Below are 20,483 nucleotides of genomic sequence, written 5' to 3'. Positions count from 1 at the left end.
ACTCCCACACCTTTGTCTTTTTGGACTTAGTTGATATTCTTAGTGTTCCTCTTTTATTCTCTTCTCGTGTTTGTACATTTTGTTTTTCATTATTTACCTTGGGGATTAAATCACCATCTTTTAATGCTCACTATTAGGGTGTGTACATGGGATGGGGGAAGATAGGCCCCTGAGCGAATACAGAGGTCAGAGGATAACTTCTGGGATATGGTTCTCATCTTCCACCTCACTGAGGCAGGACCTTGCTTCTTTCTGCCCCAATACACACTCCAAGACAGCTGGTCAGTGAGCATCCAGATGGCAATCAACACCTTAAACTTATAAACCCTTGTTTGAGTATCAATTTCCTTTCTGTAGTATACAACGTCTGTGCGTTTCATCTTGGTCCCTCTAACACTATACTTTCATTGTCACAGATTATACATTTATACTTGTGAACACAGATTTGTAATTATTGTTTTATGTGTTGGTGTTTGCAGCCACACAGGCAAAAAGAAAGGAATTACAGCCCCGAAGCACACTGACACTTTTATTCCCGGTGTTGTTACCCTGCCCTGTGCTCATTTCTCCTGGGGCTTTGAGTTAACTGCTGGTAACATTTCATTTCAGCCTGGAGAACTCCCTCTACTGTGCCTTGTAAGGCAAGTTCACTGATACCGATGCCCTTCAGCTTTTATCTGGAAATGTCTTGCTTTCTACTTAATTCCTGAAGGATAATTTTTCTTGACAAAAAAGGATGACATTCTTCAGGATTTGCATGCGTTTTCCTGTATCTTCTGGTCTCCATAGTCTCTGACGGGGAATTAACTGTTAATCTCATCATGGTGCCTCCAAGAACCATCTGTGACCCACTGTAAACCAGGCTCCTCTGGAAGCACAAGCTATTAGGTCCCAATGGTCTCTGGGTGCTTGGAGAGACTGCAAGGCTCTGACCTAGGACTTGTCAGGACTAAGGCCTCTTCCTCAGAGCTCCTCCTCATTTCAGATTTCCTCCCCAGGAAGGCATCCTTGGAACTCCTCCCCCTCCTCCCCAGAGTGCCCCCACCCACTTCCCCGGAGTGGCTCCTTCTCAGAGTATTCCCACCTCCCTGGAGTGGATTTGTGAGGCAAGTCACCTCTTCCTCAGAGCATCCAGCTTCCTCCCCCTGTGCCTTCCTCTTCAGAGTTGCTGCTCCTCACACACCCCTCCTCCTCAGAACTCTGCTTCCCAGAGCTCCTCCTCCAGTTCCTCCAGGGCTCCAGAAACCACTTGCTCTCCGCTGGGCTTCAGACCTGCTACTGTCAAGGCTGGGCTTGTGAGTCTGCCACTCTGCTGCAGAAGAGGTGAGATACAGACCCCCACCCAGCCCCTGACTGGGGTCACCTTGGCACTAGAGCGTGGCAGTCCCTCCCCTTTGGGCTGGGTGTTTTTCCCTATTAGAGTGGGCTGAGGGAAACCCCAGGGCCTCTTGTCCCTTGAGGGTGGATGGAAAAGCAGTTTTCCTTTGTCCCAGGCTAAGGCTAAGATGCCAGAACCACCCTGGGTCTGATAAAGAGCAGGTTCCTGGGGCTCACCCCAGAAGTCACAGAGCCCTGGAACAGGAGCATAGCCAGGCTTCAGGGCTGAGGACCTTGCTCTGAAGACAGCAGGGTGGAGAATTAATACCCTGGGTCTTTGTATAACTTTCCCTTTGGAGTGTATTCTGGGTCTTGTGAACACAGGCAGTACCTAAGCAAACCAGACCTCTCTCCAAAGACCCTGCTTCTTGTCCTTTGGGGTTCACTGAAGGTCAGGAAGGGAAGAAGGGGCTGGTGAGTGGGCCCTTGCCAGCCCTGCTTGTTCCCTTTGCCCCAGGAATGTTGTTGTCAGTGACTGGCCATCTTAGAAGACCCATTAACATTAATTAGGAAACACTAAAAGAAATCTACACTGAGCCTAAAATCCCAGCAGTCGGGTGGCAGGAGCAGGAGAAACTCTGAGTTCCAGGACAGCCTGGTCTTTATGTCTGCATGTGAGTTCCAGGACAGCCAGAACTACATAGTGAGATCCTGTCTCAAAACAAACAAGAAAAAGGAAACAGAAACAAGAAATTCTACACTAAACATACAAGGAATTTGACAGGAAACGACCACAGACCACCAACTAGAATGCACAATTAATATCCTGTTGTACTTTAGCATTTTATCTCCTGGTCTTGTTGGTGTGTGAAGTCAGCAGCAGATACTGCTGTACTCCCCTCTCCAACAGTCCAGCCTGTGTCTCCTTGCTAGTCTTAGAATTCTTTCCTGTCGTCAATGACTCAAGTCCTAGAGATTTGCTTTCCTTTCCAGTTGTTTGTTTTGTGGTTTTGAGACAGATTTCATACTGAAGCCTAGGTTGACCTCAAAATCAATACAATCCTCCTGCCTCAGGCTCCCACATGCTGAGATTATGAGTAAGCTATCAGCTGTTTTTAAACTATTTCTTCCTCCCAGCCCCGAGGATGTGAAGGGGTTGGAGATTTTGTTTTTTTCTGCAGGGCTGTGACCATAGCATCTAGAAAGAGTTGAAATGGAGCTCCGAGGAGGATATAAAAGCAGCTGCCCACCATTTAGCTTGACCTAAGGACAGACATGGAGTGTGCAAATAATGCTTCAAAGAACAAAACGTTCTGGAATAATTCTGATGGAACAAAATGCTTCCCGAGGGACTGAATGTAACGTTTTCCAAAGCCTCAGCTGACCGTGTTGGCAGTGAGTGCAGTGGCCCCCGGCCTGTGCTCTGTTAGACTTTTATGCTGTTCGCTCGCCCAGAGTGAACCTGCTGGTTACATGCGTGACTTCTAAGCTCTAGGGCACAGCTGGCAAGACCTTGCTGGTGGTAAATTAGAGGTTATGGCTTTGAGAGCACTGGGTCCAATACTTCCTTGCTCAGCTACAAACCCCTCACCCTATTCAGCTGTCTGAGAGAGAGAGAAGAGATGTACCCTGTGAAATTTGTCTCCACTGTCAGAAATGCTGTCCAAAGGGCAGGCTGTCTTTTTACACACAGAGGACACAGTTAGGGGATGTGGCAGTTAGCGTCCTGACATTTATTCTGCTGCCTATGTCCTGAAAGTAGACGGGCCTTTGAGAAAACAGCACTCAGGGGTGCACAATGGAAGATTGTGGTCCTACAGTGGGGAGAAGAGGACCTGTTTTGAGGTTTGCTTAAAAAAAAATGCCTTGTACCCCCACAAGAGTACTCAGAAAGAGACTAGTGAAATGGAAGTGCTCCAGTGTCTAGGACACCGCACAGGCTTCTGTCCTTCTGTCTGTCCCGTCAGAGTTCTCCCTCAGGCAGTCTCTTTCTGGGGGACAGGAGTAAAGAGCTGCACAGTAGAAGGAGGCCCACACCCCTCTCCTCCAGCAGCGCTGCTCTCTCAGGCAAGATGCTGACTCCAGTCCTGAGCCGGTGCTCTGCTGTGTGTAGTCACTGCCTGTCCTGCTCTGTAGCATCAGGCAACACTCTGGGGTTTAAAAGGAGGATCCCAGGATCATACTGCCTAGAGTCAGGGTTGACAGACCACACAGGAGGTCCCGCTCTGTCATTCTGAAGCAGGTGCCTTCCCAGAGTCTCGCTGGTCACATCTGTGATAGGTGAGAAACGACACTTAGCCAGGTAAAGACCTGTGTCTGCTGTGTGCCTTGCATCCATTTTCCCTTGGCTCCAGACATAGCATCAGCAACGGGAGACCATGAAACATGGCAGAAACAGCCAATGGCATCCTGACCCTTTTCATGAAAGCAGTTATGATGCATTTTGGCAATATTGGGTCATCTTCCCAAACACATTTCATGTGACTATCGTGGCGTTCCTGATCCGTGGGTGCTATAATCCTTCTGCTTGGTCTACCTGTTGGGTGGTACAGCATTGCTACTTTGAGCAGGCATCATGTCTGTTTGGTCAAAATTCTGTGTGTGAAGTAACGTTTTCGATAAATGCTAATCCCCTCAAATTCGAATCTAGTTCCTATGTTTGAATTTTTCCTTCAAAGAGAAAGAGACCAGGACAGGTGACATAGCTAGATTAGAGTGCAGGGGTCGTCTTGAATGTTATTATTTCAAGGGAATTTAGTGAATAAAGAACAACAGCCTCACCGTTTGCAGGGACAGACAGGGACTGTGTGCAGTGTGTGCGTGCTCTGTACCCACTTGCACATTCTTACTTGCCATCCAGAGAGACAACAGCCCAGACATGGTTCTCACAGCTAGGGAAGCAGCCAGAGCTCCTAAGTGACTTCCTCAAGGTTGCCAAATAATGCGGTGGTCCGGAAACAACAGAGAGGGTGGGGGGAGGACAGAGAGGGTAACTTGTGCGCTCTCCCTTGGCGCTGTGACTACTCAGCGAGGTTGATTGTAATTTAACAAAGGATGTTTTCTTCCTGTTTGGATCTTTGCCCACAAACAAAGGCATTTTCATAAAAGGCCAATGGAAAGTATCTTGGTTTCAGACAGCCATAATCTGCCTTAGCGGCTGTGAGCTTTTTAGGTTAGGAGTAGAACAGAAAGCTAATGTCAAACTCACTGAGTTGCAAACTTGTGCAGATGGTACAAAGAAATATGATCTTCATTCTAGTGGGGCTGGAGGAGACAGCGATGGGTCTGGGTCACTAGGAAAATTGCAGACTTTTTTTCTTTAAATTTTGATGATTAGTGAGATAGAAGGCCTGGGAGCTTTCTCTACAGTGTGCAATTACTAGCAATTGCCAACTACTCAAGCTGTACAGGGATGGAAGCTGTCTGGCCTGGCTTTTGGCCGTCCAGTTTGATGAGTAGCATGTGGCAGACTGAATCAGGACCTGTGGGATGGGGAGACACCACACAGGAGCCCAGCCAAGCTACGTGCTCGTCCCCTGGCTCAGTTAGTGCCTGTGCTCCTTGACTCTTGTGAGAAACTGGCTCTGAACAATGTCATGCACATCCATGCACTGAAGCTCTGGCTGGGAGGCAAGTCCTTAATCACGACCTCCTAATTCCCTATTCCATCAGTGGCCATTGCCCTGGACCTGCAGTTTTCTGGCATTCCTCCTGAAGAGCTGATGAATAACAGACTTTTCCTGGGGAAATGCAACTCATACACACACACGCGCGCACACATGCACGCACACACACACACACGTTCTGTTCATCCCAGAAGTGGGATACACAACAGACCAAAGTAACACCACCACAGTGTGATAAACTAAAGGTTTTTTACTGGAGTTACTAAGAGGCATATGGGGTGAGGGGTTACTTACAAGGAACAGGGATGAGTTAAAAGCAGCCAGACTGCCTAAAAGTCCACCCCAATATTTTATATATGTTTTAATAAATAAAGCTTGCCTGAAGATCAGAAGGTAAAACTAAGCCACCAGAGGCCAGGCCGTGATGGCTCACTCCTTTAATCCCAGCACTAAAGGGGAATATCAAACAGGAAGAGGTAGAGGCTCAGCTCTCTGCAGTCACCCAGCCTTGGTAGAGGCAAGACTTCTCTAGTGGCTTGACTGTTTGCTTTTCTGATCATCAGCCTGAACCCCAATATCTGTCTCTGGGTTTTTGTTATTCGTGCTACACCCCAACAAAATGTTTCATGTTTTCTGGCCCAATCTTAAAACTTAAAACTTGTTGACTGGTGCGGGGATGCACTACTATTCAGAAGAAAAAACATGCCAGGCCTGTCTCAAGCTCCTAGGCCTCTGTCTTGGGTCAGGAGGATGAGACAGAAACCAGGAGTGTGACATCTTTACCATCTCTTTCCTGCCTGTAAGGAATCCGTCTAACTTAGTCCCTCGCATACACGTACACACGTCTTAAGTTCAGGTAACAAAGAGAACATACAGCTATAGGAGGAAAAATAAACACGTTTATCTTTTTTTCTCCCCAAGATACAAGAGTTATCTTGTAGATCTGTCTTTTTCTGGAACTGCTCAGTTTCCCATACTGGAAGTGTCTTCCAAATCCTTTGACTCGAGGGTCACTCAGTCCCCTCACATGAGGGATTCTCATGTACCCATTCTAGGGTCACTCAACCTCTCCATACCTGGAGGTTTCTCATGACCTCCTACCGTTCCCAACCACAAAGGCTTACTGAGTTTCTTCATTGACTTTTCATTCTCTGACCCATACATGAGATTTTGTTGTTGTTGCTGCTGCCATGGTTAGAGCAGAGGCCAGCAGAGCTCTGTGATTTCAAAGCCAGGCTGGTCTACAAATTGGGTTCTAAGACAGCCAGGAGTGTTACAGAGAGAAATCCTGTCTTGGAGGGTGGGGAGGAGGGTTCCTTTTCTTCCTGAGGTTTGCACAAGAAGTATCTTCTAAAAGGCTCCTGCACTAAAGCCATGGTCCCTGGGTGGTGGTAATACTGAGAGGTAAGCTGGTCCATGAGGGCTTCAGTCTAATAAATGGGTTAATTCATTGATGAGGTCATAGCAGAATCAAGGCCTGGGTTGGAAGTAGTCAGTTATTGGGGTTATGTCACTGAAGGCTGCATCTTGTTCCTAGTGCTTCCCAGCTGTCATGAGATGCACTCTGCTCAGCCACATGTTCTCAATACTGTATGCTCTGTCTGTCTGCTCTCAATACTGTATGCTCTGTCTGTTCTCAATACTGTATGCTCTGTCTGTCTGCTCACAATACTGTATGCCCTGTCTGTCTGCTCTCAATACTGTATGCTCTGTCTGTCTGCTCACAATACTGTATGCTCTGTCTGGCCACAGCCCCTTAGCAATGAAGCAAGTTGACATGGAGTGAGACACCTGAAACTATGCGCCAAAATAAATCTTTTATCCTTTTAAGTTTTTCTCTTAAAACTTATTTGTCAAAGAAACAAAAACCCGAGTAACAATCTTGTGTGCAGAGTAACCACACGGTAGTGCTTGAAATGTCCAGTTTCAAAATAATGAGACAGGCCAAAGAGACAAAATGAGTAGTCCATCCACGGTGAGTGCAGACTATCCCTGACACTGAAGGCGCTGGATGAAGATTTCAAATTAGCTCACTGAAATCTGTTCAAAATGCTAAAAGATGTCTTTCAAAAGTAAAAGATTGGGGCTGCAGAGATGGCTCTGCGGTTAAGAGCACGGGCTGCTCTTCCAGAGGACCCATGTTCAATTCCCAGCACCCACCTGTAAGTTCACAACTGTCTGCAACTCCAGGTCCAGGGGATCCAATGTTCTCTTCTGGCCTTTGCAGGCACCAGGCATGTACAAGGTGCACAGACATACCTGCCAGCATTCACCTATACTCATAAAAAAAATTTAAAACCTGAAGTATTAACAAATACCAGTAATAAGACAGAAACTAAGAACAGAGACCAAAAGAAATTCTGTAGTTGGAAATGACAGTAATCAAACTGAAAATCCCTTTGGCCTCTCAAGAGCAGATGTGAGTAGTCAGAAGTAAGAGTCAGTAAGCACAGAGACAATGACCTGAGCAGCAGCAATTAAGAATGAAGAGGAAGGGCAGTGATCCAGAAACCTTTATGTAGACCAACTTCTCTGTCGTGCAGGCCCAGTTAAAAATGTGATGAAGCAACTGGCAGACACCTCTAATCTCGGGAAGCAGAGGCAGAGGCGGCCGGATCTCTGTGAGTTCAAGGCCAGCCTGGTATACAGAAATATTTCCAGGACAGCAAGGGCTACACACAGAGAAACCCTGTCTCAAAAAAAAAATTTTTTTTTGATGAAGCCAATAATCCCTGTGTATAAGAAATTTCAAGGAACTCTATAGTACTGAATTTAAATTTTCAGCTTGACCACATTTATCTCTTAGGATGTACCTGAGTGTTTCTGTAAGGAGTTTCCAGTGAGCTTTAACTAAGGCAAAAAGATCTACCTGGATGTTGGTGGTACCACAGATTGAATAAAAGGGAGAAAGGAGGAAGCGAGCTGGGCATCCGTATTGATCTCCTCCTGCTATCTGAAGGTGTGTATCTCCTGCTGACTGACTGTTGGAGACTGGCTGTCCCATGCTCCTGCCACCACAGCTTTGAGATGCCCCACCCCCAGGCGTTTCCCATCATGATGGACTGTGCCCTCAGATTGTAAACCAAAACAGCCCCCAGGTCCCTTGTTGGCTCGTGACAGGTTATTTCCTTACAGATGTGAAAGACGTTAACTAATAAAAACTCCGCAGACAGCTTCCAGCAGAACAATTTCTGTACAGTTTTAACACAGTTATCAAAGAGCAGAAATCTGGAAGCAAGAAAGAAGCAACTCACCATGGCGAGGGCCATCACAGCATTAGCATCTGGTTTCTAATGGCAGTTAGAGGCAGGAGTGACACTGTCCCTCCAGAAGTGACTAGAGTTTGTGAAAGGGTGCCTGGGAGCAGGGGTGGTTCCAGTCCTTGGAAGTACCTAGAGAGGGAAAGAAAGGGAACAGCCTCTGTAGCTGCCCCTTCCTCCGTCCTCCTACTCTGTGTGCTTCTTCTGGCTGCACAGACAATGTAGCAGCTTGACTCAAAGCGAGGACAAAGGGCATCTCTGCGCCTTTAGAAGGATAAAGCCCCAGATGTCCAAATGCCCAGGATGTGGTAAGCGTCCTACCTGTGCCAGGTATCTGAACTGTGGAAGGCTGCGTGTGTGCCCTGGCATCCCTGGGGTGGGCTGCTGGTCAGGGAAACTTTCTGTAGCCTGACCTTGACCACCTTCCTGCTCCTAGAGGACTTGATGCGCTGATATCAGTGATCAGCTATTGCCCTCCTCCCAGTGAGTGCCCCTCACTCACCATACCAGGCACCTGTCCCCACAGCCAAGTGTCCTGCTGTGCCATTCAGGCTGCTCGCCCACTGCCAACCAAGTCCTCCAATGAAGCCTCCAGGAAAGTCCCACTCCAGACTGAGGCAACACTCCAAGCCACTCTAAGTTCTGTTGTCTATATACCTCCTCTTGACCAAGTGCCTGAGCAGAGGGAGACCTGCCCACTAGGTCCCTGTACCCAGATAAGCACAAGCAGCATGCTAAGCTTACATGGTTTCCCCAGATTTCTGTCCCCATCCCCTACATAAGCTCTTAAGGACCTAGAAGGCAGGTACCTCTAAGGCTACCACTGCCCCTGGCCTGCCTTGCCCTGCCTTGCACTCTGAACTGATAACACAGCAGCTTGGCTATAAAGCAGAGGGCAAAGGGCAACACTGACTCCTTTCTAAAGGTCCAGCCCAGGCCATGGGAGTGCTGAGCATGTGATAATACTATTTTTCCTGGTCCTAGGGGCTGGAGTGAGGACCAAGAAGTGTTTCCAGACAGCATAGGGGCAGGCATGGGGCTGCTGACTGGGGCTGAGCTGTGGTCCGTGGCCATATTCTTGGTCATCTTCCTGCTTCTGGTGGACCTAATGCACCGGCGCCACCGCTGGACTGCCCGCTATCCACCAGGCCCTACGCCATTGCCTGTGCTTGGGAACCTGCTGCAGGTGGACTTCCAGAATATGCCAGCGGGCTTCCAAAAGGTAAGGGAATTATTGGAGGTCAGGAGAGGTCATCAGAACACAGTGGGTGGTAGTGCAACTTCATGCTGCACAGGAGCTGGTCCCAAGGACAAAGCAAGTGAAGAGGCTTCCTTCCCTTGTGGAGAGTGATGTAAGTCCTGAGGACAGCCTGGACTTCCCAAAGGCAACGGCCAGGAGGTGGGATGGGACCTAACAGCCAGTCTGAGATCTAGTGAACATGACAGAACGGTGGTGATGGTGCTGGGGCTGCATCCTAATTCCAACATGCCTGATTTGGGAGACTAAGGCAGGTGGGTTATAAATTCCAGGCCACCTTAAGCTACATAATGACACTATCTCTAAAACCAAAACTTGAGAGCCAGGTGTCACGGTGATGCATGCCTCTAATCCCAGTACTTGGGAGGCAGAGGCAGACATATTTATTTGCATTCTAAGCAAGCCTGGTCTATCATATTGAGTTCCAGGCTAGCCCATGATACAAAATGAGAATGTTGCAAAAACAAACTCTAAAATCTTTAAAGGAATGAAAGCCCAACATAGTGGTACAGATCTCTAATCCCAGCACTCAGAGGAGGCAAAGGCAAGCAAATCTCTGTGAGTTCAACACCAGCGTGGTCCACATAGCTAGTTCCTAGATAGCCAAGACTACATACTGAGACCTTGGCTCAAACATGCACACACACGCACGCACACACTCCCACATGCACGAACACACAATAAAAATTAAAGGAAAATCAAGTTATATAGGTTTCACATTCCTTTTCATTCCACCAGAGGGAAATGCTTTGAGAATGTAGGAGAGGCCATGATCCTGAACAAGTGTTTCTGTCAGAAAATCAAAGTTGAGAGAGGTGCAGCTACTGTTTCCATCCTTTTGCTAGTTCAGATTCTCAGACTCCCTACTAACATCCATGAGTCTTAGTTTCCTCATCTAGACATGGGGATGCTAGTAGATCAGTTGGCATGTGTGGCACTAGCAAGATCATGGTGAAGTGACTGATAAAGAGTTGTAGGTGACTCCCTAGACAAATAATACCAGATTTCATCCTTCTGTGAGACTCACTACTGGACCGCCCTGCCAGGTCCTATCAGTACAGTTAAGCACAGGGATCCGGGCTTGCCAGTAATGCACTAACTCCTTGCCTACAGCTGCGATGCCGCTTTGGGGATCTGTTCAGCCTACAGCTGGCCTTTGAGCCAGTGGTTGTCCTAAATGGACTGACAGCCCTGCGTGAGGCACTGGTGAGACACAGCGAGGACACTGCTGACCGGCCACTACTGCATAGCAGTGACCACGTGGGCTTTGGACCGCGTTCTCAAGGCAAATGCAGAATATGACAAACGTGGTGGGAAATGGAAACTAGAGGGTTCGGGGATTAAAGACAGTTTGGGACCAATAGAGGGAGAGGGACGGGCACAGAGAAAAGACAGCAAAGGCAGACAGGATGGACAGAGGATCTTAGAGTAGTGATAAAGACTATAGCGGTGATAAAGTGGGGCAGGAGCAGAAAAGAGGATGAGGTTCTCAGGCATAGGTGTGGTCTTCCAGGTGTGCTCCAAGCACAGTATGGGTCTGCCTGGCGTCAGCAGAGGCGCTTCTCTGTGTCCACCTTTCGTCACTTTGGCCTGGGCAAGAAGTCACTGGAGCAGTGGGTGACCGAGGAGGCCAGATGCCTCTGTGCTGCCTTCACCAACTATAATGGTAGGTGATGGATTGGTGGGTACAAGTGTGGATAGACAGCAAACACCCTGACTGGCATTTCCACTCACAGGACACCCTTTCAGCCCTAACGCCCTATTGGACAAAGCAGTGTGCAATGTGATTGCATCCCTCCTCTACGCCTGCCGATTTGAGTATGATGACCCACGCTTCATCAGGCTTCTGAACTTGTTGAAGGATACTATTGACCAGGAATCTGGCTTCCTGTCCATGGTACCCAGATAACTACATACAGTGGTTATGTGTACATACATAAATCTCAGGAAGATGATCAACATGCAGGACTGACAGGGAGAGGGCATTTGGGAGGAGCTGGACGAACTTCAATGGGAGGGGAGAGGATGGACTGGGGACAAGTGCTTGGAAATGGTGAATACCTGTGGAAGGCACACAAGCCTGCAATTTCCACAGTATGATAGCCCTTCTGGAAGCTCAGGGCAAACAGGAAGTTTAGAGACTCACACTGGGAGGGACTACGTCACTAGTTTATCCTGGAGGAGTCTGGGAACAAGACTGTTCTAGGAGAGCACAGCACAGGGAGCACCCAGGTCCCACTATTGGTCCTCTCTGTTGTTCACAGCTCTTGAATGGGATCCCAGTGCTCCTGAACATCCCAGGGCTGCCTGACAAGGTCTTCTCTGGAAAAAAGGCCTTCATGGCCCTGCAGGATGAGCTGCTAACTGAGCACAAGATGACCCGGGACCCTACCCAGCCACCCCGAGACCTGACTGATGCCTTCCTGACAGAGGTGGAGAAGGTGATTGGCAAGAGATGGGGCCAGGGGCTGTGGGCTGATGTCCTGTGTATCACCAAGTGACTCAGCACCTGGGTTGCCTGGGGATGACTATGGGAAGCCACTGAGGGTCTGCCTCTCCCCATTGAGTCTACTATTTCTGCCTGGCTCAGGCCAAGGGAAACCCTGAGAGCAGCTTCAATGATGAGAACCTGCGTATGGTGGTGGCTGACCTGTTCACTGCAGGGATGGTGACCTCTTCTATCACGCTGTCCTGGGCCCTGCTGCTCATGATCCTGCACCCGGATGTGCAGAGTGAGTCGGGCTGGGAAGAAAGGAGGGGTGAGGCACACCGCTTAAGCTCACCTGGGACACTTGACCCAGAGAGACTTCAGCAAGGGTGACAGCCATCTTTTTCCCATGGACCCAGCCCTTAACACAGAGGTAGTAGAGGGACAAGGGGCATCTGCCTGGGGCTCCTTAACAGGGGGATGCTGTTTCTCCAGGCCATGTCCAACAGGAAATTGATGAAGTCATAGGGCAGGCGCGGTGTCCAGAGATGGCAGACCAGGCCCGCATGCCCTACACCAATGCTGTCATTCATGAGGTGCAGCGATTTGGTGACATCCTCCCACTTGGAGCACCTCACAAGACATCTCGTGACATTGAATTGCAGGGCTTCCTTATCCCTAAGGTAGGCCTGTGGCCCTCCAACGTCCAGCCAGCTAGCAGCCTGAGCTGCCCAGTTGAGAAGGACTGGAATCTAGGCAATCCATTCTCAACTGCACAGTACCAACCTTCCCCTGGTGAGTATGGGAAGTGGAACAGTAACAAGAACTGTACAGCAGAACCCCAGCTAGAAAATCAAGCAGGCTAAAACATGGCTAGGGTGGTTGTAGCAGTCACTACCTACAAGTACAGGTGACAGATTTACACCTATGTCACTTGTCACTTATCCCTGTCTTAGTATCAAAGAGAGGGCTAAGAAGCTTCTAGATCTGGGGTTATATGAAAGGATAAAGTATTTGAGGTAGAGACTGTACATGTGATCATAGTGTCCCCATCCCGGTCCATGTTCACACCATGTGCCTCCTGCCAGGGGACGACCCTCATCACCAACCTGTCCTCAGTGCTGAAGGATGAGACTGTCTGGGAGAAGCCCCTCCACTTCCATCCTGAGCACTTCCTGGATGCCCAGGGCCACTTTGTGAAACATGAGGCCTTCATGCCATTCTCAGCAGGTCCTGTGGGATGCCTGTCTCCATGTCTGTTCCCAGGGTTCCTTGGAGGGCAGAGCATCCATCAGGCCCCAGACTGACTGAGCCCCTCTCCCACCCACAGGCCGCCGAGCTTGCCTGGGGGAGCCCCTGGCCCGCATGGAGCTCTTCCTCTTCTTCACCTGCCTCCTGCAGCGCTTTAGCTTCTCGGTGCCCAGCGGACAGCCCCGACCCAGCGACCATGGGGTCTTCAGGGGTATGACAGCCCCATCCCCGTACCAGCTCTGTGCTTTTCCCCGCTAAGAGGAAGGACAAAATCTCACTGCCCTGCTGAGGTCCTAATGTGCAATAAATCATTTTACTCTGAACTAAACCATCCCCATAGATATCCAGGCTGGGATGGAATCTCTGTAGGCTCCCCTGGACATTCACAACTCCCTACTATTACACCACCATGTGACCCCAATCCCCTGGACATTCACAACTCCCTACTATTACATCACCATGTGACCCCAAGGGAAGGGCTGGTCTGTTGAACCTCAGAGAATGATACCTTCCCATTCCTTTCCCCCCCCCAACCCTCACTTTTCTCACCCAAATTGACAATATTTGTACATAGATGCCAACACCTGGAAGCAGAGCCAAAAAGGACTGCTGATAGGTGACAGTGTCAGTTACACAGAAGGGAAGGCATAATTCCTCCTAGAAGCCCCCATTGCAGACCCCTTCCACCCGCCACACAGCTGAGGCTAACTGCTCAGTGAGCATCATCACAACTACTGCCTAACTTCCATGATATTCTAGAGCTGCAGAGAAGTCAGGAAGGCTGGAAATGATACGCCAGGTTAAGTGCCCAAGGTTAGTCATCAGGTACCAGCTGCTTCCTTAAAACACTTTATGGGTGTCCAGTATGGGTTACCTCCCAAGCTTCTTAGTCACCACTATGACCCATTAGGGTTACTGGTGTCCAGGCCCCTGCACAGTGAGAAGGTGAGACAAAGCTTGGTAGAACCAGCAAGCTCGGTGTTGTAACAGGCTCCCAGACCTTAGGAGATCCCCAGACCTTAGCACAACCTTCTCCAGGATGGAATTACCATTCCTGCCATAAAACTCAGCACACCGACAGCACCTCTTGCCATAATGAAAGCAAACACCCAAGCCACTGAAGTTCATAGTTCTGGGAAAGTCTCTAAATGCACTAACCTTGCTTTTTGGCTTCTGTAGTTTTGCTTCTGGCTAACTCTTCTTGTTAACTGATATTTGTCAGTCCAGGATATGGGTTTTATTTTCTTAAAAAAGAAAAAAAAAAGCTCACCTTTAGAAAAACTTAGGACTGCACTGGGATCCTGAACACTCAGTGTAGTCACCAGCCGGCTACTAAAGCCTGTCTATTAGCTTAGACCTGTGTCTGAGCCGTCTTCTGGTGGATACCCCACGACATTTCTAAATGTTCCACCAAGATCCCCAGCGACTAGACCTTGAGACACTGGGGGTCTCTGTCTGATCCTCAGAGCAGGGAAGAGTGCAGACGTCAAGGAACTCCTAAGGGGTGCAGAAAAGGAAGACTTTCCGGGACCCTATGACTCCCTTTGATCAACCTCTGCCTAAAGTTTTGGAGGAGTCTCCTCCACTGCAATAGGAAAACAAATTCTAATGTCACCTCGTCTGTTACCCGCAATGGTAAGTCTGGGTAAGGAGCCTTCTGTTTAAAGTACAACAGGGCGCTGCTGATCCAGCGTCTGGGATCCATGTGAGACATCACCAGACTCCCCTGGTCTGCTCAGGTGTATGAATGTGTGGTGGCCACCCCTGGTTGTCTTTACTGTGTGTCTCTCTGTGCATCTCTATTTCTGTCAGTTCTGTTGACTGGAGAAACATCTAAATGGTAGGGTCCTGTCCCAGTATCTCCGTGGTCCACAACTTCCTGCAGGCTCACAGGTAGCATCTGCTGCTGTTGCTGTGGCAATGCTGGCAGCAATGGTGGCCATGAGGCCCACCTCAATCTAGGTTCCTGGCCTCCCCAAGCACAACAAGCTGCCCCCATTCTTGTATTGGTGGGGTCGAGCATCATGTGCTCCACTGCGGTTGAAACTTCAGCCCTAGTTATGGGGAATAAAAACTTTTTTAAAAACTCAAACTCGCCGGGCGATGGTGGGGCACGCCTTTAATCCCAGCACTCGGGAGGCAGAGGTAGGCGGATCTCTGTGAGTTCGAGACCAGCCTGGTCTACTGAGCTAGTTCCAGGACAGGCTCCAAAGCCACAGAGAAACCCTATCTCGAAAAACCAAAAAAACAAAAAAACAAAAAAAAAAAAAACCCTCAATACTCATGGAAGCATAGACTTGAGCCATCTAAAAATTCTGCTTCCAGTCTGGAAGTCCAGTTAGATTCTTTTTTTTTTTTTTTTGGGTTTTTCGAGACAGGGTTTCTCTGTGGCTTTGGAGCCTGTCCTGGAACTTGCTCTGTAGACCAGGCTGGTCTCGAACTCACAGAGATCCACCTGCCTCTGCCTCCCAAGTGCTGGGATTAAAGGCGTGCGCCACCATCGCCCGGCTCCAGTTAGATTCTTTAACCGAGTTTGTTCTTCAGAATGAAGAGGGATTCGACCTCCTCTTTATGAGACAAGAAAGTCTCTATATAACACTTTAAAAAGCCAACAGAAACAAAAAAAAACCCAAACAAACAAAAATAAACTTGTTACTTCTATGCCTGTCAATCGGAGATAATCAAAAAGATTTAGCCATGATCAAAAATAACCTTTAAAAAAAAAATAAGAGCCGGGCGGTGGTGGCGCACGCCTTTAATCCCAGCACTCGGGAGGCAGAGGCAGGCGGATCTCTGGGAGTTCGAGGCCAGCCTGGTCTACAAGAGCTAGTTCCAGGACAGGCTCCAAAACCACAGAGAAACCCTGTCTCGAAAAATCAAAATAAAAATGAATAAGAGAAGAACATCAAAATCTAACAACTGATACCAGTCTCTGCTCTGGACCCCTGGCTAATTATTATATTTAGGTTGGACTAGTCATTGTTTGGTCACTCCTACAAATTCCGCACCACTCTACCCCAGCACATCTTGCAGGCGGGACAAATCGTAGGCTGAGGGTTCTGTGGCTGGGTTGGTGTCACGACCCTCCACTAGAAGCCGGGGTATAGAAGACGGCCAGTTCAGGTCCCCGTCTCCCAGTGCTAGGAGTCTTTCCCAGATCACCCTCATGGGATCCCGGGAGTTACAACTACACTAGTGTTATACCTCACCATTGAAATGGCCCTCAATTCCAGTCATCTCTCCCAGTTCTCTCTCCCCCACCCCGCATTCCCTCCTGTTCGTATCCCCACCCACCCCGAGTTTACCCTTGTAATCTCTTCTATTTCCCTTCCCAGTGAGATCCATGTGTCCCCCTTGAGCCTTCGTTGTTATTTAGTCTCTTTGAGTCTATGTTTTATAGCATGATTATCTTTAGAATTTCTGGGGTCATTTATATAAAAATATTAAATGCTTAAGAAATTTGTATGCTATCCCTGCACAGTGACCAAGTCAATCTTTTCTGTTTGTTTTTTTCCAATTTTATTTTGTGTGCTACAGAAGCAAGAGCAAGTCTTTATAAATTTTAAAGACTTGTGTTTGTGTGTGTGTGTGCATGTATGTGTGTGTCACATGTGTTCAGATGTTCAATGGGGACTAGAAAAGGGTACTGGACTCCCTACTGCTAGAGTTGAGTTATGGTAGTTTGTGAACCCGACAACATGGAATTATACAGAGAGTTTCAGGTTGCCAGGTTAAAATATAAAGGAGGGGAGAGAAAAAAAGAAGGAAAGAAAAAATTCACAAAATAAAAGTCATCAGTAATATGGTGGTTTAGCCCCCATAGGCTCATATATTTGAATGCTAGGTCCCTAGCTGGTGGAACTGTTCTAGGAAGGATTAGGAGGTATGGCCTTGTTGGAGTAGGTGTGGCCCTTGTTGGAGAAGATGTGTCACTGGTGGTGGGCTTTGAGGTTTCAACATCCCAGGCCAGGCCTTGTCTCTCCCTGTCTCTAACTTGTACCTAAGATATAAATTCTTACTGGGTGATGTTGGCACATGCCTTTAATACCAGCACACGGGAAACAGGGGCAAGCAGATCTCTGTGAGTTCAAGGCCAGGCAGATCTATAGAGTGAGTTCCATGACAGACAGAGATACACATAAAAACCCTGTCTTGGAAAAAACGAAAGAGAGAGAGAGAGAGAGAGAGAGAGAGAGAGAGAGAGAGAGAGAGAGAGAGAGAGAGAGAGATGCTCTCAGCTACTGCTTCAGTGTCGTGCCTGCCTGCTGGCATGCTTCCCACCAAGATCATCATGAACTTAACTCCCAGAAACTGTATGCAAACCCCCAATTAAATGCTTTCTTTTATAGGTTATCTTGGTCATGGTGTCCTCACAGCAATAGAACTGTAAGTAGAACAAATAGTGAATATACAAACCAATAATTATTAAGTGCTGTGTGCTGAGCATAGTTGTGCATGTTGTACTTTGACTGAAGTACTATAAGTTTGTTTACATCACCCTTAAGATATCCATAATGGGGCCTGGAGAGATGGCTCAGTGGTTAAGAGCATTGCCTGCTCTTCCAAAGGTCAATTCCCAGCAACCACATGGTGGTTCACAACCATCTGTAATGAGGTCTGGCGCCCTCTTCTGGCCTGCAGGCACACAAGCAGACAGAATATTGTATACTAAATAAATAAATATTAAAAAATGTTTTAAAAAAAACATATCCATAATGTATGGTGCAGTTACCATATTAGAATGTCATTAGGCAGTAATTCATCAGCTCTACTATACAGCATAAAATTAGTTATATATATGGGGCATTGCTGTATACGTGTGTGTGTGTGTGTGTGTGTGTGTGTGTGTGTGTGTATGAGGGTATGCATGAAAGCAAAGGTCAATCTCTGATGTCCTTCCTTAGGAGCCATCCGGGGTTTTTTGTTTTTTGTTTTGTTTTGGTTTGGTTTGGTTTTCGAGACAGGATCTCTCCCTGGGACCCAAGACTTCCTGATTAGGCTACTCTGGATGGCAATCAAACCCCCAGGGATCTACCTGTTTCCACGACCCCTAAAGACCATCATTTCCAGCCTTTTACACTGGTGTTAGGTTTGAAATCAGATCCTCACGCGTGTATAGTGTGCTACCTGGTTTTATGTCAACTTGACACAAGCTAGAGACATCAGAGAGGAAGGAGCATCAATTGAGAAAATGCCTCCATAAGATCCAGTTGTAAGGCATTTTTTATTCATTTATTTTACATCCCAGCCACATAAAGTATTCTTTTAAATTAGTGATCAATGAGAGAGGGTCCATCCCATTGTGGGTGGGGCCATCCCTGGGCTGGTGGTCCTGGGTTCTATAAGAAAGCAGGCTGAGCAAGCCATGGGAAGCAAATTAGTAAGCTGCACCCTCCATGGCCTCTGCATCATCAGCTCCTGCCTCCAGGTTCCTGCCCTATGTGAGTTCCTGTCCTGACTCCTTTGGTGATGGGCAGCAATGTTGGGGTGTAAGTCATGCAAACTCTTTCCTCCCCAACTTACTTTTTGGTCGTGGTGTTTGATTGCAGCAATAGAAACCCTAACTGAGATGCATAACAAGCCCTCTGCTGGCTGAACTGTCTCTTCCAGTTCCTGTATACAGGGATTGTATACCCACTAAAATAAACAAATACGGGCTGGCAGAATACCTCCATGGGTGAAGGCATTTGCCACCAAGACTAATGACCTGAATTCAAACCCTAGGACCACACGGAAAACTCTTGAAAGTTTTCTTCTGATCTCTACACACACACACACACACACACACACACACACACACACACACACAAATGTTTTTCAAGAATATTAAATGGGAGCTGGAGAGATGGCTCAGAGGTTGAGAGCACTGACTGCTCTTCCAGAGATCCTGAGTTCAATTCCCGGCAACCACGTGATGGCTCACAACTATCTGTAAAGAGATCTGGTGCCCTCTTTTGGCCTGCAGGCATACATGGAGGCAGAATGTTGTATACATAATAAATAAATAAATCTAAAAATATATATATAAATGAAAAAGAACATTAAATGGAAAAATATCCACTATCCCTTGATAGGACAAAGACTGAGTGATATAGGGTCAAAGCTACACCAGCTGAGTCACACAGCAAGCTCGGTCCTCATCTACTCAATTCTGTGCCTTGCCGCCCACCCCCTGACTCAATACTTTCAAAGTCCCTATCAACTGAGCTTTCAGAAAAAGGCAGTGGCTTCTTGTCAGGAATCAGGCAGGGAGGTGACCTAATGTGACAAGTGACTGAGGTTCTGCATGCTTTCCTTGCCTGGAAAGTGAGAACGCTAACAACACTATGCTATGAGATTAAGCTACATTAAACACTTAGGGAACCGCTTGTCACCGTAGCGGTTTCTGTTTTCTTCACACTTGACGTCCAGTGATAACCTTATGAGACATGCCAGCAAAGCCAGAGGTCCTCAGAACGGATGATTTAAGGATCCTTCCAGCTTCCACGGTTTGGGATGGAAAATGCCTTGTATAAACGGAGCTTATTAGGCTTAGTTGTATTAGCACTCAAGGAGGTTGAGGTGGGGGAATCAGGAGTGTAAGCCAACCAGGGCTACACAGCGAGTTCCTGTTTCAAGAAACGCAACCACGGGGGCTCAAGAGATAGCTCAGCGGTTAGGCACACTGGCTGTTCTTCCAGAGGATCTGGGTTCATTTCCCAGGGCAAACACGCCTTCTTCTGGTCTCTGCAGGCACCAAAAACACACATGCTGCACAGTCATACAAGCATGCAAAACCCTCGTACAATAAAAAAAAAAAAAAAAAAGGCAACCGCAGCCAAGTGCAGCGGGCACACACCTGCAGAGGCAAGGAAGTCACTAAAAGTTCTGAAGCGAGCTGGTCTACACAGAGAGTTCCTGTCAGACAACAATGAAAAGCAACGACTACAGTGAGTTAAAAAAAAAAATAGAAATGATTATTACTATTATCTGCCTCCTGAAGCAATGACAAGTTAAAATAGATAAATAGGTAAACAGATAAATAAGTAAATAAATAGAAATGGAGTTAATACTATAACCTGCCTCCCGTAGCAATGACAAGTAAGATAGATAGATAGATAGATAGATAGATAGATAGATAGATAGATAGATAGATAGATAGATAGATAATAGAAATGGAGTTATCACTATTATCTTATTATCTGCCTCCCAGGGCTGAGAAACGTCAAAAAATTCAAGCCAGATGGCGCTCTGTCATCTACACCACGTCTGGAAGAAACGGTTTTTCGGACACGCACACAATACGTTCAGCAGCATATACCGTCACTGCGGAAAGACCGCCACGGTGGCGCCGTCATCTGCCT

The 20,483-nt window shown here is 47.7% G+C and overlaps 1 protein-coding gene across 4 annotated transcripts; it reads left to right on the top strand.

Annotated features, from left to right (window-relative positions):
• The first annotated feature begins 1,151 nt into the window (after window positions 1-1,151).
• Window positions 1,152-20,462, top strand: LOC130888377 (cytochrome P450 2D4-like). 4 transcript variants are annotated; one of them, XR_009058464.1, is made up of 12 exons: window positions 1,152-1,323; window positions 9,188-9,425; window positions 10,575-10,746; window positions 10,975-11,127; window positions 11,198-11,358; window positions 11,726-11,902; window positions 12,052-12,193; window positions 12,385-12,572; window positions 12,978-13,119; window positions 13,220-14,775; window positions 17,490-17,526; window positions 20,333-20,462. XR_009058464.1 is itself a non-coding variant. In XM_057791284.1 (11 exons), exons 2-11 carry the CDS (start codon window positions 9,237-9,239, stop codon window positions 14,639-14,641), a joined length of 1,491 nt encoding a protein of 496 aa, XP_057647267.1. In that variant the 5' UTR covers window positions 1,152-1,323; window positions 9,188-9,236; the 3' UTR covers window positions 14,642-15,257. The 4 variants fall into 4 exon arrangements, 3 of the variants coding, with proteins under 3 accessions (XP_057647267.1, XP_057647266.1, XP_057647265.1); XM_057791284.1 differs by lacking the exons at window positions 17,490-17,526; window positions 20,333-20,462 and having other exon boundaries at window positions 13,220-13,351; window positions 14,607-15,257; XM_057791283.1 differs by lacking the exons at window positions 17,490-17,526; window positions 20,333-20,462 and adding an exon at window positions 7,750-7,902 and having other exon boundaries at window positions 13,220-15,257.
• Window positions 20,463-20,483: the final 21 nt, after the last annotated feature.

This window comes from Chionomys nivalis, chromosome 17 (genome assembly GCF_950005125.1).
Source record: "Chionomys nivalis chromosome 17, mChiNiv1.1, whole genome shotgun sequence".
NCBI classification, from domain to species: Eukaryota; Metazoa; Chordata; class Mammalia; order Rodentia; family Cricetidae; genus Chionomys; species Chionomys nivalis.
Note: the sequence above shows the minus strand (reverse complement) of the source record. Positions and strands in the feature narration are given on the sequence as shown.